Genomic DNA, 23,881 nt, shown 5'->3' with positions numbered 1-23,881 from the left:
GAATAAACTTCTAATAAAAATTTAAATAGTTTGTAAACTAGATTTAAAAGTGACACAGTAAGCTGTCTTTAATTGTAGTTCTGCTGATATAACAGAGTAGATGTTTATCAAGAAGTGCCCATAATCAGTTCTGGATTCATTACAATGTCTTTTTGTATCACATGGCAACTATAAAAGGAAAATCTTTTATCACTGTTCGATGTGTTAGCTGTGGTTACATGGTTTCTCTTTGGAAAATACTCACTGAGAGGAAAAAAAAATATCTCCCAGTACAACATGCAATAATCAGGATATTTATATTACAGCAACCTAAGGTCCAAATGAACACTGGGACTGATTCAGCTGGAAAACTCTACAAGCACAAATTGTCTCGTATTCAAATCTGCATAATTCAATATTCTCTCAGCATTTTAAAAGCATTTTAACCTTTGGGGGAAAATAAAGCTATAAAAACAAAAACACTTGATCCACCACAACCTTCATTCAGCTGTCACAAGGGTATCAGTGAAGCTTCTTTATCATACAAAGCAGCCTCAGAAAGCTGTGCAAGACGAATCTCCACAGAAACAACCTTAAGTTTATTTGTGTTTTTCAGACTTACATAGAATTTAGGGAGTCCAGCTGCAAGAAAGCAATTGAGATAAACCACAATACAGGGAATCTAAATGCCCAAGCAAGCTCTGATTTTAAAGTTCTTCAGATACATAAGCTGAGACACCAAACGCAAAAAAGACAATCCAGAGATCAGTCAGGGGAACATTTCTGCACTTTACATGTAATTATATATTAAAAGAGAATCAAATTAGTGAGCAAGAACCAGAACACTGCTGCCTACTTCCCCCTTGGCACATTCCCTGTGAACCTAGAGTCCATCTCCCACTTGCTTCCAAGTGCCACAGGATTTGGGCACAGCAACAACTCAGCTTCCCCAGAAGGGCTGAGCAGTGCCCCAGCTGGAACATCAGGCAGCCAAGCAGCTTCACCCACAGCTGGAAAGCTGCAGAGGTTGGTCTGAACCCCTGGAGGGGGAACCTGCAAACAGCTCCCTCACCTCCTGGCTGACTGCTCTAAGCAGCAGCTATTATGCAAAGCGTGAGTTATTTGCAAAACATGCAAAGTCTCTCCCTCTTAGAGAGTAATTCCTGCTCTGTGACAAAGCTGTCCTCAGGAAAGGCAGATGCTGGATCCCAAATGCACCAAGACACTTGCTATGCAACCATGAATTGAATGCTGGTGCCTCAATGTTCCTGCATACTGGCAGCAATCTGTAACTGCGCAGGCTTATGGCAGCCAGGTTAATAAACCTAAGCGATGGCTCTGGGCATTTCCTGGGCCTCAAAAAATGGTGGTGCACACCATAAAATTTAACATTCCCTAATTGTTTTTTAAAGTGGGTATTTCTTTCAGACATGCACAGAATTTTGCTGTGTTTATAAAAAGCAGTTCTAATTAGAATAAAATGGAGGGAAAAGTAAAACTTCCAGAATATCTAAGGTTGGCTTTTGCTGAAATGAAGTGTACCTTTAACCTTTTATCTGGAAATTCATTTAAATTATATGAACTAGGTTTTATGCTTATAACATAAGTTTTGAAGTGTCATAGAAGCTAAAAATTTAATGCAGCAATTTCCTAAGTGTACACAAGTTCACTGAAGGTTTACAAGTAATTAGAACTAAGTCAGCTACTGAACTTCCAGTAGCAGCCCCATGAACTGCATCATTTGTCATGTGGACACTAACATCAGATTAGAATTGTAATTTTCCTCCAGCCTGACAAGAAGCCTCAGTATGAAAACAGAAATGCTATTAACTCTCAGACTACTCTGCTAAACCAAGGAACATAATATCCACGATGTATTATTTTGCTTTCCTCTTCTCTGTTTCCGCAAACAGATGTTCTCTGTTAATGTGGGTTTTGGGTTCCCCCACCAGTTAACATGGAAGTCTGTTTATTAACCATTGTGATCTCTTAACACTTTTGTATGAAGCAAAAGAGTCTTTCTGAGTTACTGCAGTTACCAATAATCTACCTCTCCTATACCACAGGTTTTCTTGTATTCTCATTGTGAAAATTACTTGGGCAGCACAAACTGTCCCTGTGTAACACATTTAGAATCAGCAGCATACTCCATTCAGGGTGCAACAAAGCAAAAGTATATACCCTCAGTTTTCTTGCATGCAAAATAGAGATATTATTTACAACTTCATAAATGTGCTGTGCAGAACAGCATTTATGTACGGCAAAGTATTTATGCTTTGCAAATACTCAGAATTACTCCTTCAAGCTGCGGTTTTAACCAGTGCTCTTAACTACCATAACTACTTCCAAAAAGTATTTCTAAAAACCTTTTGCAGGAAAATAAGCCACTTTATCACTGAAAAACTCCTTTCTGTGGCTTCCAGTGTTTCAGGAGATAGATGTGAATAACGCCCCACTCTTAGGGAACTACCAAAAGTACTTCCTTCTTTTTGTACAAAGGCTACAGATACAAAAAAAAAAATTTACAAAATAGGGAAGCATTCTAAAAGTTCCCAGACAAAGCCAAATATAGCTTCCATTTTCACCTGAAACTTCGCTATGCAGAAATGCATGGCAACTGAATATTACTATGAGCTCTTACTCAACTGTGAACTTGTGTAGACTCAGAAAGATGCTCAGACAACAACAGAGCATGGATGAATTTCTGTCTCTTGTCCTGTGCAAGGACAGTATCAAGAAGACAAAAAAAAAAAAGAAAATACAGGAAAATTACTGTAGCAGTATCAGGTATTTTGGAAAGCCTCTTATTGTCCCTCAAAACTCACCGAAAAATATTTAACACCGACAGAATCCTGAAGAAGACGCTCAAAGGAAACAGCCCAGCTTGCAACTCTCCTTTCTCGCAGTCGCCGGCAGCTCTGCACGCTGGGAAGGCTGGCATTGCTACTGAGGCTGTTTTCACTGATGCAGTCTTTCAATTCAGTGCTATTCAGCTCTGTTAATAAAGGAAATTAAATCTGTCAATAAAGTACTATTCACTTTTACTCGTCAGTATTGTTTATTTGATTTGTCACTGCTTTCACTTATCACTATTTGATTTATCCTGTTCACAGTGGTGCAGACTTCTAAATATCCCTCTCCCATTTTTATTAAGAGCACCTGCATAGAAAAAAACGTCCCAAACACCTCTCAAGTTTCTCGTGTTCCACTGCAAAGAAAATTAAATGAGTGTCTTAACAGCAGTCCCCTGGCACAAATAAAAGGAGCAGACCCAAAACAAAATCTTTTTTCTTGTTTCACAAAATAAAATACATTTTCCTCTTTATATTTCCTCACACTAAGGACTGCACTCCTTCATAAGATTATCCAAGGCAAACTGACCTTCAAGAATCCACTGTTCACCAGAATGTGGACAAAAACCTATTAGGTGATAAGAGACAGCAAAATTTCATATATGCTTCAATTGGTAGACAGGCAATCTGTGAAATTTTACATGGAAATACAAGATTCCCATTAATATTGAAAATTTAGGAGAGGTGTCAATCGTGGAAAAGAACATTAGGAAAGTGAGCTAGTAAGGGATGCCTTCCTCATCCACAGGAAGTAAAAGACATCAAACCATAGATTCTCAATTTATTATGGTTTATTATGGGATCCCTTCCAGACTCCAGCCATACTGGAGTAATCTGGAGACTCCAAGATGAGAAATTACCAAATTATTTAGATCTTGAAAAAACAGAAGTGATCTTTTATTCTGAGAAACAATTTAACAAGAACCCATGGAGAATTCAGGGAAACACAAAAAATCCCTGTGTAGCAGCCTAACAATTTCAAGTAAAAACCCCAGGTCATGTCAGTAAACAAAATAAGCACACAAAAAATGTCAACGTGACCATTTGTTCACAGAAGTAGAAAGGGGAAAGAAATGGCTTCTCTAAGAGAGGGAACTGCTTACAACAGGGCTCCATTCACAGATTTGTCATTTACTTCTCACACGCCCTTTTACAGGACAGTTCCTCCACCTCCCAAATGTACACAAATTTGTGTACAAATGTAAAACTGGTAATGCTGCACTCACCACTCACACTTCACGGAGGCGATGTAAGGCTTAATTCATTGTGGAGACACAACTAAAGCCTGAGCTACCTGGTCTGATCTCCCTACTTTAAGCAGGACAAGTTGCATGCTCATAGAGAGATGTCAAACTGAATGAGATTCTTTGATGAAGGGATGAAAAAAATCACAGACATTCAATTATTTGAAAAATTTGCAGTAACAGATGTGAGAAAGTAATACCCTCAAATTAAATAGATGGCATATTCAGCAATTTTATGCCAAATGGAAAAGCAAGTATGCTTTAAGATGTGACAATCTGTTTGAGAAAACTGAATTCACAACCAGTCAGAAATGGACTACACTTCACAGGGACATTTTTATTATTTTCCTCAGTTAATCACTTAGACTAACTAAAGCAGTCAGTAATTTCACAAAAAAAACCCTACTTTATACAATCTCCCAAGGTCTCCTTTCATGTTGGAAGTATTTGAAAGCACTTTGCATTCACAAACTTCATGTTACAAAACATTACTGTTCCTCCCTAGAAGTAAGAGCTTTGAAAAAATACACCATTTAAAAACAGCTACAAGCATTGGAAAAAGTAATAAATATATTTGTAAAGATAAGGTAAAAAAATTTAAGAGTCCTGAAACTTCATTTTAAAACATCTTCTTTTCTCAGAAATATTCACTAAGATGTAACAGTTAACTACTCTGAGTTTCTGTAAGCAAAGCTATTTTTTAAGACAAAAATAAGTGAGACAAAGATACAGAATTAGATGAGGGAAGGACAAAATGTAACTTTGTATTTTCAACAATGATAATATTTAAGGGCACTAGTAGCAATTCAGAATACAAATAATTTTCTTCACCTAATCATCATATTAATCAAAGCTAATTACAGCCACTCAGCAAATAATGCCAAGTTTTCTTATACAAATATTTATTCACTTTTTCCTTTAAAACATATGAAAGAGCATAAGCAAGTCAACTTCTTTAGAGAATACCTGTCACCACAGTGAAACTATTGTGAAAGAAGTTAATGTGAATCTGAAGAGAATGATATCTAAATTTATTATCTGAAGTATTTTGCTTTTACTCTGCAGGTGGATATGTTCTATTTTACAGTCCAGGATATAAATAGACACCCACTTCTTGATAGATCTGGAACAGTTTCAGATACTGCCTCATTCCTGGAGGGTTCAATCCCCAGCGTTCTCCAGTGATGAATGATGAAAATTTCCTTGTTCCTTTCAGGCAAAGTCAGAAAGGCAAACTCATCCCACATGCCAAATCCCTGAAACCTACTTGGCTGACAGAAATTAGGGAGGAGCCACACCAAGTGCTCAACTCTGGATCCTGGAGTCCCAGTGCCTTAGGACTCAGGAGGGATTGGGAAGTGGCAGGCACAGCAATCATCAGCCAGTCAGCATCACCTCCCTCCCAGTGGCAGCAAGGAAACCAAACTGCAATTACAGCCCCCAGTGTTTACACCGGTGGGTAACTGCTAACTACCTTTAATTGCTACCAGCTGCCTGCTCTCTCCAGCTCCTCAGAGTCACACTCCTCTAAACTGCACTGGCTTCTCCCTCCTCTGATACACTCCCGACTCTGGAGATCCCATGAAAACAAATGAACCAAAATAAGACTATTTCCAACAACCAAGGTGCTACTGGCACGGGTCCTCCAATGTGTTAACACAACATTAAGGGATTACTCATTCCCAGTAAACTGTCTCTGTTCTGGTAGATTTAATTTAAGTAATTCAGATTTTTTCAAAAATAACTATTTTAATTTATACTTAACCCTGGCACAGCCTTGGTTTCCCTTAATTAAAAAATGCAGTTGGTTTGCTTTTAAAATCTGTAAAGCTTTCTGCTCTGGTACCTGTCAAGCTGAAAACAATACAGAAAATATTGTTCGCCAGAAAAGGCTTCATTATTCTGCTTTCTTTTACCACCCAGATCATCAGTTGCAATTAAAACAGTTACAGCCTAGCGCAGATACACCATGTGGAACTGGAGAAAAAGAAAGTCAGATGGAAGGAAAAACACCCCCCAACACTAACATTAGTACCCAATTCATCCAAATCACACTTAAATGAAGACTGCATAAGGCATAATGCCTGCTCCACTGCTCTTGCAGAGGAATGTTTCCAATGTAAGACTCCAGCATCAGGTTTCCTGACTCTCACAGCTCATGCATTCCTAGGTACACACAGCCCACCTTGGAAAGCAGGAATGGAGAAACTTTCCAACTGGGTCACATATTTCATCTAATGAGCCCTCTGTGATGATCATCAGAGGAAACAGAGAGCCCTGACTCCTTCCCTCAAATGTTCTCACCACAGGGCTGGTGTGCAAAGTGGACTCCTCCGACTCCTCCGATCCCTCATAAAGTATTTTTAAAAAGAAAAGGAGCAATTGGGAATCTCAGGATGCCAGAGTTTAATGAGAAAAATCCCAGCTTTGCCTGGACAACATGGAGTCCAGCCATGCTGGGACGTTTCCAAATGCCTGCCTTCCTTTGTCATCGCTGTTGGAAGCACCGACTTATCTTGTATCACCTGTGAAAGGAGGCTCCTTGCTCAAACATTTCAAATCCCAGGGACCTAACTTTATTTTTGTTCTGCTTGATAGCAACCATGCCTAGTGAGGAAAAACTACTTTGAGTGCAAACACATTCAGTTTCCCTTATTATCTTTTGGAAATACAGAACTGATACAGAATGGGACCTAAAAAATCCCAAAACCCAATATTTTCCACTTTTTATGTTTACACATTCCATAGAGGGTCTTGGTTTTATTTATTTTACAAAAACATTTATGTATTATGTAAGGAAATACAGGCATTTAACAAACTAAATCTTGAAAGTATTCAGGACAAGACAGATTCAGAGCTTTTGGTTTAGATAATATAAAGCCATAAGCCTGAATAAAATAAAGAAAGGCTCTTTTGTATGCATTTTGTATACATTTTTCAGCCTACAAATACTTCTTATTGTTGTGAGAAGCTAAGCATATTCCTCGTAATCATCGGAACACATACAGTCATATAATTAAGATATTCTAGTTAATCACTAAACACATTACCTGGATAAAGCTGATAAGAACCACTGTGGTGCCACTTAATCAAATACTTCAAGCCCTTCACTGAAAGCCATCCTTCTGAATCCATACCAAGTTCAGCTGAAACGTCCCGGAACCCATTGGGTGTAGATTACTCTGACTGTACAGCACATTGTTCCTCTGCAATTTTGGGATGAGGGAAGCTAACACATTTCCCCACAGCAATTCCTGGGAGCCTCTAACACCATTCTAAACAAATTGATTCCTTACCCTCGTGGCTCCAAGCAGAGGGAAGCAATAGTATACTTAACACGAAGCATTATAAAATGCTACATAAATAATTTAAAGAGAAGACCTTTTGCCACTGCTGCTAAAGGAACTTGAATTATTTATGCTACAGTGGAACACAGCTACAGTGAGCATGCTCCACCAGCAGAACTGTCAAATAAGTCATATACCTGTTAGAGGAAATAATCCATCTGTATTTATAGTGTAAAAAGCATAAACAGTGTTTTGCTTTGTTTTGCACTTCATTGCGAATTTTTTGCCTTACCTTCCTCAGTTACTTTTTAAAACACAGTATTACATTATTTATTACTGCAAACATCAGATTCCTTTCAGAAACATCTTTACAAACACTTTTCCTTATGAAAATTCTTTCTAAGTGATGGACACTAAAAGCAAAAATCAGCAGAAACTACAGCGAAGTAGTATCTTAGGAAAAAATATGTGCATATAGTACCTGCTAGGCTGAAGTATTTGGAAATAACAGACTTCAGCTTTGTGGAACTGATCTCTGCAGGGAATAGCAAGTGAGAACTGACTCAGACATTCTCACTAGCTCAGATACCTCACCACCTCTGTCTGGGAGACGAATGATGATGGTACTTCTGTTATAGATCCTTTGACCTTAAGGTTTTCCCTTTCTAAAGTGCCTTCTGGGTATAAATAGCCAAGTCAGACATTAGCTGGGGACTATTGATCATCCCTGTGACAATTCAGATGGCACAGTGCTCAAAACATACGTGCTGTGTACACACTCCCACTGCTCCCACAGTCAGCAGCAAAGGACAGTTTCTCAGGTGGGAAGTAAGAGAAACCTGCTAATTACAGGTCGCTGTAGTAACATAAAATGGTTCCTGCTACTCCTAGAGCAGAGGTGCTGCAGATTAGTTGATCTACAGCAGTAATCTTACATCTAAGCATTATTACAGTTTGCATTCTGATTGTCTGCAATTCATTACACAAATCAATTACAGTTAAGAGCTGCCACTGGTCAGCGTGTCTGGAAACAACATTAATTTACACTTTAGCTCTCTTGCAATGCCCAAGTGCAGAGTTTTGGCTCATAAGAACATCCCAGCCTTGCACAAGTTAGGGTGTAAAATATAAAATAAACACAACAAGGGGTAGATGGTTTCCAGGGCTGGGCTCCAACATAATAAAAGCCATGTGACATAAATCTTCATCAGCTTTGGAAAGAAAATGTACAAAGAACTGTTGTGCCTTCCACCACACTGAAGAGATGTATATAAACACATAATTTCTTTTTACACATGAATTTCCTTCCCAAACTAAAGCTTAACAGCAGTATTTATAGTATCTAGTTATACGTAGAAATACTAATACTAACTAATAATACCAAGTTGAAGAGAAGGTCCTGGAGAGACCTTAGAGCACCTTCCAGTACCTAAAGAGGGCTACAAGAGAGCTGGAGAGGGACTTCTGACAAGAGCAGACAAAGGGTAATAGCTTTAAACTGAAGGAGAGAAGATTTAGATTAGATATAAGAAATTTTTCACTCTGACAGTGATGATAGCACTGGAACAGGCTCCCCAGAGAAGCTGGAGATGTCCCATCCCTGGAAGTGCCAAGGCCAGCTTGGATGGCAGGGGGGTTTTGGGAACCTAAATCATTCTGTGATGATAAAGGTTTAGTCTAGGAAGAGAAGTATGCAGTGCTGTACTAATGGTTTCACTGGTAAAATTTTCTCCAAACTAGACATACTCTCAAAAAGTCTGTGGATCTATTTGCATGTTAGTGAGATTAAGGATAACTGAAAAAATTTCAGTGCTGTGCCATACTCAATGAAAGTAAATGCTAGAAAATATAATTCACTCATGAATCAGAACTTCAATTTAGCTCAAACTGAATTAGAAATTTATTTAATCTCACTTTTTCTGGTTACAGTCTCTCTGGCTCCTATTTTTCCAATTCACTATCTGGGTATTTAAGCATTGATTCAATATTATTCAATATAGCCAACTACTACTTTTTACACAAATTATACCCCTTCTTAAGTAGCATTTAACAATGAAGAGAGAGTTCATGTTAAATTCTGAACTAGCTGAAAAAATAGGGAATACAACTCAGCAGAAAATTGCACATAACCTCTTGGTTGTTCTTTCACTTCAGTAAACTTACATGGCCCATAGATTTCATAAGTTCAAAATATTGTATAGAATTAATTGTGAAAACAGTTACCTACAGATTTGGAATAAGACACAAGTCATATTAGAAGAACCAAAAATAAGTGGAACTTTTAAAATTAATTTTCAGCTGAAAGGATATAAATCTTGAAATAATTATTGTATGAGTACTATCACAGGGGTTTCCAAGTCTGGATAAACAACAAAATAACTTTCATTAATATAGAACCGGAACCCTCGTAGAGACAAGACGCAAGTACATTGCATTTTACTTTAAAAAAAAAAAAAAATCAATCAAATTTTTGGTCCTCAACAACTACATGCACAATCAGAAAGTCTGTGGTCTGCTTTGATTTTTATATCAAGCTGGTAACATGTTGGGAGGAAAAAATGCGTATTTTTCCCAGAAAAATACATGCTATGTTTTAGAAATAGAAAGCAGAATAAACACTACTATTTTCTGTTTTGTTGTTTTGCCACTTTGCAGACAACACAGAGTCTACCTTCTCATCCAGACAGAAGTACAGTAAAGTATTACACCGTGTCAGCAGTAGAGAAGGAAAATACCTGACAAAGTCAGCCACTGGAAAGCGGCTCCAGCAAAAGGACCAAAACAGTAATGTTTTTCTCGAGTGCAGTTTTAGTCTTACAAGGAATCAGAAATTAAGATATGAAGAAGTTTTGTAAGTAGTATTGCTAATTTGCATTTACATTTGCATGAAGTATAAAAAAATTATCCTTACAATTCCAAATATTTTTTTTCCAATTTCACTGCACTGATTATGGCAACACAGCTTGTTCCCTTCTGCCCTTTCTATTTAATAAATTTGTCTTGTAATGTTATCAAAAAACAGCAAATGCAAAAATACGTGAGTTTCTCTGCTGGATCAAGTGAACCAACTCCTACCAGGGAAGACAAGGAGAAAAGCCATCTCCTGTATACCCTACCCTATACAAATTCCTTTATTCCATTAAGGAAGCCTTTTTAAACTGTTTCAATTAACTTCAAAACTTCAGAGAAATCATCTTCTAATGTTTAACAAAGAGTGGACATCCTTTAAAACATTAAAGGCATGTTAAAATCAAAACAAGCCAGCTTATGTGCAATAAAGAGGAGTTTACTTAGAAGTACTCCAGAAGCACAAAAGCTCCATGCTGGGATTTTGGAAATATGAAATTACTTACCTCCTTCTCAAAAAGGATCACATTTTAAAAAGTTCAACCTCAACAAATGTATCAACATAGCTTACAACTTAGAAGCTAGAGCATCTCTTTAAAAGCAAACGAGGTATGTAAAGGACAATGAAACAGAGAATGAGATTTTATCTACCATCCAATTACACAGAACTCTACTAGCTCTGCCTCTATTATTATGAATGAGGAAGCCTAGTAATAATAAAAAATGTGCATATATAAATGTACCATAAAAAAAATATTATGCAAATAAACCAGGGAAAGTATGCGAACACAATCCTTCAATATTTTCACTGGCACAGTTCCTAAAGCAGCCAGAGTTCTGCACCACCTTGGACGTACATCTTGTAATATATCACATAATTTACCACATACCATGTTGCTTAATGTGGAAAATTGATTACTTTTTATTATAAAAGTAAAAACAAACTTCAGCTTACCTCCATCAGAAACAGTTGCTGACTGCAATAAAAAAGAAAAAAAGAAGGGTTACTGAAGTTTCATAGCAAGTATCAGAAATCTCTGAGCTTCACTTAGTATTTGCAGTGGTAGCTACTTGTATCGTCTAATTAATAACAGATAATATTAGAGAGGAAAACCTACAGAAGCCAGCTGTTATTTCTCACAGGTTTTTTTTCTCCCCAGTATGAAATTCGCCCCAGGCCTCTCAACCACTACTGTCCAGGAATTTGATACCATTAATATTTACTGGAAGAAGTATTTCCTGCTGTGGTAACTACACTTCTCTCAAAAGTCCTTATTAGATGGGCAGAGACAATCAGTTGGTATTTGTGACAACACAGATACCTAAAACTGACCCACAAGGACTGGAAAACAACATGAATTAAAACAATACCTCATGCACTTTAATTTGCTGTAGTATTTGGAGATACATGGCATTAAAATGGAAACTCATTTTTCTGTTTTGCCAATTAGGTGATTCTAAAAACTTTCCCTGTCGGTCACTTCTGACTGTCACAGAAACAACAGGAAGTTCAGAGTGCCTGCAATAAACTAGAACTTAACTTCCAACAAGTAAGAACTCCTCACCACCTCTACCTATATTGTACATCAGATTCTCAAGGACAATTAGTATTCCAGTGAAATGTCAAAGTTTATGTGCTTATCTACCCTAAACTTCTCAACTCTGATCATAAAATACCTCAAGGCATCTAACACCTCATTAAATCCAAGTACTGACCATTTCCCAAATAGGTACTCCAATGTTTGAACCTTGACACTCAGCTAAGGGAAGTCTGGAAGAAGAGTGATTTTTATATATAAGTTTGCATAGATTTTTTAATGACTAATAGAAAGTATTTTTACTTCAGTTTGGCCAATCTTTCCTTGATCATTGAAAGTGTCCTTGAACATTTAGGGAACTTTCTGAATAGTTAAAAAAAATACTGTCCTCATTTGTACTGCTCATTGAAAACCTAGGAAAGAATGCCCTACAGTATCTACAACTTTTTCACGGTCAGAAACAGAAGAAGAAAAGCACAAATACATACACAATTCAAGCTAACAGCTACCTCTTCATAGTCTGTATTTTTCAGTCTTGGCAACAAACACTCCCACTCTTCTTCAAAATTCACAAAAACGTTTGGTAATACCTTCTCCTTTCTTCCTCTCTCTCACTGCAGGCTCTCACACTGCTGTTAACACTCTCTGAAGAACTTGTTACAAACTGCTGTGGCCTCACCATTCCCATCACCAGGAGAGGACCTGATCTAGTCTTTGCCACAAGTATTCTGGGACTTTCAAAGTCTCAACTAACCTCTATCAATATCATTTCCCTGGTGCTGGCTCAGATAAACACAAATACACCTCTCATAGAAAAGATTTTAGAAATGAAAAAATGGTGACACTTCTTGCTTAACTACATAAATGCTTCTGGATCTGTAAAGCATAATAATGTAATGAAAAGTATATCCAAGCATCTCCCTTTAATAATTTTTGTTTCAGGCTTCCAAAACATAGTTCTGGTTACAGTCCTTCACTGGGGCTTAGGACATCTCTTCTATTTCTATTTTTCACAAGCCTAGTGATCATCTTATGCATCCAGAAGCCATAACTTAATTCAGTTTGTAATTTAGAAAATTTAATTTGCATTACTGAAATGTGGTTAATAAATGTGATTGCTTAGAATTTCTTAGTCACATTGCTGTACAGTATTAATGAATAAACAATTTCAATGTCATTTCCAAAGAATGAAGTAAAGGATGACTCAAAGTAAAGTAACAGTATCAGTTTACAAATTAGACAAAAAAAAAAACTAAGTACTTTCAAAATATCTGTATTTTAGGAATGGTCATTTACTGTCAGCTTTCATTAACCTAGATTCAAACACCAAGTACAATTCTTCATGGTTTTGAAAGGTATGAAGCAAAATTAATAGGATTTTCATGACAGCAGGAAGAATATTCATACTACTTCTGTCAAAAACTGGTAAGTTAACAATCAAAAAATATAATTTTAAAGTGAAAATGGTGCAATTTCATAGAAAAGTTCAGTCATTAGTGGACACAAAGTTTTATCTCAATCCATTTAGCATAAGTTAACGCAGTGAACACACCATGAGTTGGTTTTGCATGTTTATTTTAAATGCTTTGTCTACTGCATGCTACATTACATGTACCAGCATCTTAAAATCTCTCAAAGCAAGGCCTTAGTAATTTATGTGTTAGAAGATTTTAGAAAAGCACCTATAGGAGGAATATATTTTACATTACAGAGTCACTAAATATACTTATCATGTTCCAAACATTTTCTGTTTATTTCTACAGATCACAGAATAAAATCTATTTTAAGGACATTTCTTTCAATTCACTTGTGTAACTAAATCCACCTAATTCAATAAAACAGAGAAACTAAAGCTTGTAATTACTGTGTAAGAATTCACAGTATTACTGTGAATTCTTACACAGTAATATGTTCAAACTACGTTTCTGAATACTTAGAAATCTCAGTATAAACCTGTCAGAAATTGCATGCAGTCCACATTCAGACAAAGAAGTTTCTCTTCTAAACTGTTCAGCTGAAACTTGTCTAGATTTGTCTTTGAAAGGTATAAGTTGCAAGACCAGATTTTTTTAAATACTATGATGATCTCATTTTAAAAATTCACTTTATGTTGGGGGCTGTTTTTTCAGCACTCATGTTTCCCATCAGTGGAGGCTCTTCAGGACAAAATTTGATCTACTACACATAAAAAGTTTGATTATTTGATGAAATTTAACACTACACACATATTAAGAACCACCTATTGAAAAACATATGTATCAGAAAGCTATAAAATTGAACAGCTCCTGTAGGCAGCCATTTCTGAAAGAGGAGGAAAGTCAGGGCATGACTCTGTACCAGTTAGAGCTAATGTGATGATTTTTTTAAAAGTATTTAAGTGTTCAGTTCCAAACAACAGAACATGTATGTTGTGAATGTACACATGAGCTGTCATCCAGAGATAAAATCTAATTGTATGAAACCATCAAATCTTTCACAACCAGATAAGAACTGAAATTGGTTCTTCAAATTACCCCAGTTACCAAATTGGTTTAGGAAAAAGCCCATGGTATATGCCAGGAGTCTGATGGTAACAAATTACTAAAATTCAAAAAATAAATCTAATTTAGGAAAGATAAAATGCCTTCCAGTATATCTCTTCATGGGAACTCTGCTTGCTCACCTACCTGGACTAGCAGCTGAGTTACAAACACTCACACACATCCTGCAACGTTGGGGGATGCAACCCTGCTCCAGGGACCTCAGGGCAGGATCTTGATCTTTGTGATTTGAGAGAGATGCTCAGTGCCAGGGCCAGCAAGCTGAAAAGTGGCTTCCCAGTTACCAAACAGCATAAAAGATGTTCTAGGTCTCCGTAAAGTAGCAAACGCTTCAGCACGTATTTGATAGCATAAAGTTCTGAATAAGAGTAAACATGTTCACGTTCCCTTTGCATCATCTCTCTTTGAACCAGAAGGGCCCATGAGCTTTTGATGCTGTGTTCAGGATCTGCTACCAATAAATCTAAAATAGTTTAAGCTTACAATAATTATCAGGGATAAAACTACTTTGTGAGTACCTAACTTATTTTCCAGAACAGAAGTAGACAACACAGTACCTTGCACCAACAACAAGGTACAAATGGAGAGAGGGCATAGAGAAGAATAATTCATAAGGCTGAAAGTTGACAAGTTTGAAACAGGCTGTATCTTTTAGCTTTCATGGACTATAGCCTGCTGGATGTGTGCACCTCTGCATGAAGCTTGTCTGATGACATCTTTCAAGTGACAAACTCTTATCCACTTAGTTCCATCTTTCATGCTCCATTTTACATGGATCAGGTCCCTAGTCACTACTAGGTGCTGTCCAATTCTGGCATAACAACATCATGCAGAAAACCAAAAAATACCCTAACTATAGCCCAGATATTATATTGAGCAAATAAACTCATGTACACAACTACCCAGGTAACACAATACAAAAATGTCCTTTTTCTCCACCTCAAGGTTTGTCACTCAAGTCAAAGTCATGCTCAAATTCTGGAGGAGAACAAAGGGAAAGAGGGGGATACTGGCAGGGGTGACACATACTGGGAAATGCCAGGCCTTAGAAATAAAATGGAGCAACATGAAATCATCCGTGTATTACAGTGGGGGTGAGTGCTTTCCTGAGTCAAAAAAGACATCTCTGTTTCCCACTCCTCCTGAGACACAGAGGGTAAAATTTGTAAGGAGAGTGAAGATGTATTTCTCTCTCCTATTCTAACAATGACAGAATCACAGACTTTATAAATAGAAATGTCTATTCTTTTCCCAGGCATCCAGAAAGATTGAGAATAAAAGGGATTAAAAATGACCTCTCTGTTGGCTTTCCAAAGCACACTTTCTTGCAATACAGGCACTGACTTCTTGCTGCATCCAAAGAATTCTGAGTGCTGCCAGAGTCTGTTACTCACCCAGTACAACATCACTTCACACACTTTTTTATGAAGTCCCTGTAAATAAGCCTTTCAGGTTCAAATAGCACACCTAGCTCCACCACCTTCTAAATCAATTTTCTCCTATGATTTCAGTATTGAGGATAATGCTCGGAAATCTGCTGTGTTCTGAATATTTACAGGCTGAATACAAAGAGGCAACTTTCAAACATTCTGTCACTTATCTCAGGGAAAGCCTATCACTCAGCCTGCTTGCATCTAGTTTTGCTCAAACTACTTCTTAAATCACCTGAAGCAACTTCTCCTTTTGCCAAGGTAGGAATTATGAGCAGATCCCAAGGTCTTCAGTCACATTACTGCAGGATTTACATGATGCATATGTATTTTTAAATATATTACAGCATCAACATAGCTCATGCCATGAACTCCAGTGGTCTCAGGGAGGAGAGGGAGATCATACTTCAAAATATGGTATACACAGTTCTAACATTTTTAAAGAAAAAATAAAGCCATATTACTTGTCAATTATTGCTAGCTTTTCCTTCTAATAAATAATCTGAAATGTACTTATCACCTAAAAAGTAGCATAACATTACAGATTTCTTATCCCCATTTCAAAATATTGCAATTAATTTCATGATTTAGAATTCTTTGAGAAGAGTGCCCCTCCAGAATGGCACTTAAAGGAGGACTATTACACAATTTCACTTTTCAATTCTCTACCACCAAACTGCATTTATAACAGCTAACACAAAAGCATTCTATAAGTAAGAGTTCTGAAGAAAAGCATACTGTATAGCTACTGTACAATAACTTTACTGAATACAATCAGTATAATTTTATCAAATATTTGAATCTATAAAAAAAAATATATGAAGAATAAATGATGTGACATTCGGAATTCCTGTAAGAAATAAATGTTCAACTTTTTACCCCAAACAAAACCAATCCTATCACATATAAACACAATGCCTTAAGTGCCAAATCATCCCTAAAATTATTTTTATAAAGATATATACAAACTATATACAGTCTTACCTAAAGATGTAATGTTGATATAATGGTACAGAAAATATATACAAAATACATTGCACATAATTAAATAATAGGCACAAATTATAAACATACTGTTTTTGTAGCTTTATACACACTGGGCATAGTTCATAAATACATATCAAAATCTCAGTGTTAGCTGGTATAACAATATTACTTTTCTCTAAGAATATAACCCAACGTTTGCATTTACAAAGGAATTTTAACTGAAATACTTTAAAGTAAAAGAGCTTAAAGGCTAAGCAAAAAGCATTCTGAAGCTGATACCATGCTTCTCTAATTTCTTGCCAATAACAATAGCCTATTCTAATTTCTCACTGCAACAATGCCTTGCTTTAGCTAAATATAATTCATATCACTTACCCGCTCCTCGTAAGAAACAGCAGTTATTTTTCCTAGCAGTACTCTTCCTAAATTCATCTTCACTTAATACGGAAAAAGCATTTCCTTAACACGTCGGCTTCTCAAAGATTAAACTAAAAAATTCAATGCTGTTCCATGCCTGTACATGCCAGTAAAGTTTAAAGGCATTTCGTATGAAGTTCTATTTTACTCCTTTTATGTTACCAATAGCAACAGGCCAATGCAGGAAGCTGTGGTTCGTCAGGGATTCAGATTAGATCTCAATTATCTCTCACCAGAAAAGCTCGATCATTTTATATAAATCATGCTGATTGTATTTGAGAACGTTTCCTATAACAAATCAGGAAAATAAAATGACACTGAACAGTATGGTAGTCCTGTATTCAATAAAACAGATTTCCAAGACAGTTTCCAAAAAAACACTAGTTAATCACCCTAACATTAGTTAGAGAAACATTTACATAGTAAATCACTATTTTCAGAGGTTTACATAATGCAAGCCAGAACAAAATAGGACCTCAAATAGTCCATTCTGCTTAACTTTTCAGTGGTTAACACTATAAACTGCACGTAAAAATCCACAATACATGGAGACTTGGAGCATTTCACTAAACCTAGAAGTAGCCTCTTGTCACTAAAGACAAAATTCTTCTTTCAGAAACCAACTGCTATTCTGCCCTTCCTCCCTCGCGACCTGAACCTATGCTCAGCTGATGTCAAGAGAGTTCTGTGCACACAGCCTCAGGAACAGAGAGCAAAATAGGCTCCTTGCAATGAAAGAGGGAAGTGCAATTCACTTGCCTGTGACAGTGGTGTCTTCAAGAGACTCTATATGGAAAGCAGAGCATTTCAGGAAGTTTACTGCTGTCCACAACAGTGACAGTACCTAAATCATTCACTGCTGTTATTTTTAAAGGAATCAGAACACAATTTTCTGCTAAAAATAAACACCAGAATTGCAATCCAGGAGTGATTACTGGGCATTTTTATGGTAGTGGGATGTCCTTAAGCCCTAGGTGGACGTGCTAGTAGTCATTTAGGAAAGAGGAACTTTCTCCCTTTTTCAGTGCATGTGGAACCCCCACATCCATACAGTTCCTACACTGAGCCCCTAATATACAAACAACCCTGTGAAGAAGGCTAATGTTACTTGGAACTTAAAGAAAATGAGGAAGGAGAAGAGCCTTTACTCCAAATTTCATGGTGAGATTGACTTGCTACAGCCAGTATGTAAAAACCTGCACATCTTCCGATTTTGCATTTACGATGAAGAGACTTGGTTAACAGAAAAACTCAATCTTCTCAATTTAATTTAGAGTGATCAGGGAAGAAATTTAATTCACTTGCAGATGAAGCCTATTCTAACTAGAATTTTAGAGGCATAAGGCAAATGCTGTGATGGACAGTTAGTGTTTTGATTGATTACTTGTTTGAATAGACACACCACTGCAGTTCTTAATGCTCCTACAAGCATTTAACACCATGACAAAATGCAATGGAAACAAATGGGTGGGTAGAGAGGAAGAAATGTGTTTTAAAAATTACAAATGACACCCTCCATTATTCTAGGATTTCAGAAGCAAGTGCCCTATAGTACTCGCACAGAGGAAAAATTTTACTGTGTGTGGATAAGTATTCAAAATGTGGAACTTTATAAAGAAGAAAATGCCAGAGCTGTTTAAATACTGCATCTTGTTTGACACTAAACCAAGTGGGATGCAGAATGTATTTTCACTGTCAATACTTTAACCAATTAGAAACACTATTACAAATAATCAGGAGCACAATATTCCTTACAATGGATGAGTAAAAATCACAAATGGATCAGAAATGCTTGAAAGAACTTTCCTGCGAACACCCCTTGGGGGTAACACAAAACAGGACTTTTATCAATAACTTAACACTCAACCTAAATTCTCTAGGAATGACCCTAGAAAGACCAAAAGTACTCACACAATTTTAACAGGTGAGAATGTTAGCCATAAGAAGGAATAAGAGAAACATAACCCCCCATGCAACAGTGGGGTGTAGCTGCAAGACCAGCAGCTCGCTGGAGCAACTGCAGTGAACGTTGTTGGGAACACTGTGGGTGGGCAATGTTTTACACATTCTAGGCACTCACACTCGGCATTGTAAAGTTAATAATCCCTTCATTTAAACAGACATTAAGAACTGTTGATTTTGTTTCACTGAACTAAGCATTACACATCCATGCATTTTCCATACAGCGACTCTACTAAGACTGAAAAATAAGCTCTAGCAATTAGACAGCAGCAGTTAATGATCATGGCTATGAAGTGTCATGTGGCACCGAAAGCCCTTTAAAAAATTCCTATCCCTCTACATTTTCACAGCTTATTTCAGCAGCTACAGATATAAAATCTTGTGATTTTGTGCAGCATATTTGTAAATCGAGCAGGCAACTCAGAGGTCAAAGGTCAAAAGCAGAAGGAATGCTAATTTGCAAAGCTATTAATGGAAAGTGTTAAAATATGGTACAACAGCTTTAAAAGCCTTATTCAGATACACCAAAGACGACATTTGTAAACCCACATCCATCTGCTTAGGAGCTAAACTGTGGGAAGGGGTAGCGACCCCAAATAGGGTTGATCTGTTTTTCTCTCCTACCCTCCCCTCCACTTCCTGTTCATATTTGCTTTTGTACATTTGTTTTCAGAGCAGAAGAAGCTGAAGAGAAAGACAGAATGACAAGGAGCTTGGGTAAGTTTTATCTTGCCAAAAGATTAACAGGATTTATTATATCCCTGACTCCTAAAGAAGAAAACACACACAAAAACCACCAGGCAACCAGAAAAAGGCAATCCCCTGGACCAGCTCCTCGTCACACAGAGTACTAAACTAAATGAGACATTGGCAGAATGAACCACCAAAAATCTTAAATCTCATCAAGTACTGTTTTTTTTAATGATATATTAAAGTAACAACTACTTGTATGACAGCCACATGTTAAGAATACGATTTAGCTCACTGACTCCGGTTACTGAGCTAAAAAGCAAGAGCATCAAAAAGCCTACACATAAATTAAGAAAACTCTGCCACAAAATAAAATGGTTTTTCCTCCAATTCTCCAAATTTTCTGTAAATCTGTCTAAATATATTTCTGTCAATGATTTGTCAGCTAATCAACAATAAACAGACCCCAATATGTGCTACTGACGAGAAGAGGAAAGATTCTCTCATTTACAACATTGTGGATTCCCCCTGTGAATTTTGAAGAGTCCTTCCTATTCCAATGCAATATTAACAAAAATATTTTGAAGCCAAACTAGCTGGAACTTGCTGGTGTATAAATAACTGAAGTACAAGCTGCCTTGTCAGACGCTGAGACTTCCCCTAGAGTAAATCCCGCGAAGCAAAGGGAATGATGCAAACGACTGTTCCGAGTGCCCTCTGCTGTCTGCAGCACTGCTCAGACTCCTGTGCACGTTTTCTAGTGCTAAGTTCAAAATTTGCCATCCAGAAATCCACTCAAAAGAAAAAAAAAAAAAATCTGGTTCTATGAGCCATATTGTAAGGTTTGAAAAATAATTCTACAGGACTGCAAAATGAAAATTTAAAAAATGTACTTTTGTAAAAACGTTTGTGAACAATTCTTGGTTTTATTTTCCCCTTCTGTCAATCAGCATATTAAGACAACTGAATTCTGTCCACTAATAAAAGCATTATTAAGCAACAGTTTAACCTGTACATCCAGATGGAAGGTAACTTGCAGTCCAACAGTAATCGAAAATTAAACTGCATATAAAAGAGGATATGATTAAGTGACAGATCACTGAAATACATTTAGTCACTTCTGAATTTCCTACTACTGATGTAGCCCCTAAAAATTAATAGATTTTAAGGAAATCAATGTAAAAGTGAGCATGAAAACTAATATATTTTAAGTAAATAAAGCATATAATATCTTCCCATGCTTTGCAATTATTTATTTCCCTCCTGATTTTAAAATATTAAAATTTTGATGCCATACTTACTTACATACTTACCATACCAGCATTTAACACAACTTCATTCTGAGATATACTCACAGAAAGAATAAGACTATAATGTTAAAATTTGATAATACAGCTAGGATGCTTACTTGCAAAAAAAGTGTTTACTGAGCAACAAGAAGCCAAAACTGATCTAAGTCTCTATATCTCAAATTTTGCATTCTATAAATACTTTTAATTTATTTTCAGTTATTTTAATAACTCACACCATCTGGATTCTGTTTTATTGGATAAAAGTCCAGCTGGAAGAAGAAAAATTCCTTTAGCTGCACAACTTTTTAAAAAGCACTGTAACAATTAAAAGGTAACATATCTGTAACGACATTTTTCTTTACAGAAACACGTGCAAGTATAGTAAAAATTAAGTGAAAGTTTTATTTTAAAAATTAGAGAAATATCTGTGTATCTACTACACTCATTTTAAAAGCAATACAATGCTGCTAAAGAATTTTAAACACGGCTATAAAAATGGTGCATTCTTAATTTTATAGCAGAGCTTATATAGAAAGTCAACTTAAATACTTACACTTACGAACTTTGTCTCTTTAAAACCTCATTGAATCCTTAGAAGCATAATTTATCAAATTTCACTGCAAGATTTCTTAGCTCAGAAGACTACTCGTTAAATCATATTCCTGTTTTCTGCTCGCTTTAGACAAACAAAACTTTATACTTACAGACACTTGACTATCAGTAAAAGTTTTCTCCATGTATAAATGGTTTAATATCTCATTGTTAAGAACCAGTCCTTCAACTTTATTATTATTATGCTCTTGCTGAACACATATTTACTTCTTCCAGAGTCCAGTACAAAAATGAGCCTCCTCTGTCTGCTGCCCTATCAACACCTCTCCCATTCTCCTCCCTCCCCAGCACATTCCCCGCCCTCAGTACTGGTTCTGTATCTTCTCATCAAAAGGAACAGGCAGCTTTCAAAATGGTGTTTAGGCAGGTCCTGCGTAACAATAAAGCTTCTGTAAAGACAACAGCCCTGCTGAGGAATCTGCTAATGTAAAATACACTTGCTGAGGGCCTACAGGACTCTGTCGTAAAGGTTTGTCCAAACTTGTTTAAGCATTGAGTCAACACTGCTTTCTCATACAAAGTATTCCCTTTTTTAATCTTTTCCCCTTTGATGAGCATGTCACCTGAATGAACCAAGTCACCAATCTCTACTAAAAATAATTAAAATATAATCTAAAAATACTTTTAAAAAAAATATTGTTAAAACACGTAAGACTCACAGAAATTTTCTTGCAGTTCCTGGCATGTATGTACGTGTCTCGGTGTGATTACAATCATATGTATGCATATTGCGCAACCTATCTCATCCTACCAAAACTCCTGTGAGTTCTTGTGAGTAAGCAAAGCATTGGCATTTACGAGGATCATGTTCCAAGTGAAACATTACTCTCATAATTTTCAATACCACACCTACTCTCTAGACAGACCCACAGTATCTGTGCATTTTCAGAAAAAAAACGCATGCACTTTCTGCCCAAAAACAATCCTTACATATCATCCCTCAGCAGTTCCTTTGCCCAGAGTGAAGTTGCGGATGGGCTTTTTAAATTTTTTTTTAAGTTTTAGAAGTACTAGTGAAATGTTTTAATGGTGAATACAAAACAGTAGTAAATAAATAGAAAGCATCTAGCAAAAGTTCTCATTGACTCTTTTTACTTTCTTAAGTTTCACTGGACAGGAAAATGCATGAGGACAGTGAAATTAGGTGGTACAAACTCCTGCCCAAAATCCCAGCACTTTAAGCACGAGAGAGAATCAGAAACTATTTGCAAATGCCATCAATTTGTGCAGTATGTGTCCTGTGATTATGCTCTAGAAATACCAATCCAGTTCATTCAATAAAGCTTATTCATTCCCTAACATCAACCAGTCTCATCACAGAGCAAAAATCCCTCCTTAGTTATTATTTTGTCATGTGATGTGACAAAAAGACATACCAGGTAACAGGAGGAGCAGCGAGGGAGGGCAGGGACGGAAAGGCACCAAACCAGTCAGGTAGTTCCTCATTCCCACTCATTCCAGGAGCTGCCTGGACAATCTCAGCAGTGACAGCTCTCAGCAGAGCGTGGCCAGAGCCACCAGGGAATGCTCCCAGTGCCCAGGACAGGCACCCAGCACCAGCAGATACTACAGCCAGGCAGCCCTTGACACCAAGGGAAAGGTAACACAGCTCCCTGTGCCAAGAGGACACCCACAGTCCCAAAGCCAGGGAAAAGCACTGCCCACCCTCACATCTCTGCACAGGAGAAGTTCAGAACATGGGTTTACCAAACCCAGTAATGTTTCCAGCAGTGGCCATGCATGGAATTCTACCAACGAGCAGCACAGGGAAACGTATCAGACATTCCCTGATTACATTCTCCCAGACTCCAGGTATTTTTAGTTCAAGAGATTTCCTGAACCTGGTGTGGCTTGTCTCCTTAACAATCCCCAGTGGCTCTCTTTTCCAAATACTTGTCCACTTTCCCTCCAGGACATGCAAATTTCTTGCATCCACAGCACTCAGTGGTGAGGCATCCCACAGACCAACTCACCTCCCACATGAACCATCGTGCTCTCCTGTTTGTTTTGCTCCTGGCTCCAGCTATCTTTAATTAATGGTGTCGACTTCTTGTCCCGAAGGAGAGAGTGAGCAGTCAACCCCAACTACTTTTCCTATGCCACCCATGATTTTCCACTCTTTCTTACACCTTTCTAAAGTTTTTCTTCTAATATAGTAGAACATTTTAAAATAGAGACCAGGATGGAAAAAGAAACCACAGTTG

At 37.1% G+C, this 23,881-nt stretch overlaps 1 protein-coding gene across 5 annotated transcripts in view; it reads right to left on the bottom strand.

Annotated features, from left to right (window-relative positions):
* Positions 1–23,881, bottom strand: part of RGS12 (regulator of G protein signaling 12) — an 84,874-nt gene that overhangs the window by 31,888 nt on the left and 29,105 nt on the right. For 2 of the 5 annotated variants that reach the window (XM_005517874.3, XM_088056367.1), the window contains exons 4-5: positions 11,165–11,186; positions 2,805–2,974 (exon numbers count right to left, since the gene is read on the bottom strand). In XM_005517874.3, the coding sequence (XP_005517931.2) occupies positions 2,805–2,974; positions 11,165–11,186 (192 nt within the window). Of the gene's footprint in view, positions 1–2,804; positions 2,975–5,186; positions 5,446–11,164; positions 11,187–17,079; positions 17,779–21,769; positions 21,869–23,881 lie in introns of those variants that run through there. The other 3 variants (XM_014263136.2, XM_014263135.2, XM_088056368.1) reach the window with 3 other exon arrangements.

This window comes from Pseudopodoces humilis, chromosome 6, assembly GCF_049639895.1.
Source record: "Pseudopodoces humilis isolate 2021_Gansu_Grassland_sample_001 chromosome 6, ASM4963989v1, whole genome shotgun sequence".
NCBI lineage: Eukaryota > Metazoa > Chordata > Aves > Passeriformes > Paridae > Pseudopodoces > Pseudopodoces humilis.
This window is presented reverse-complemented; position numbering and strand designations above follow the sequence as displayed.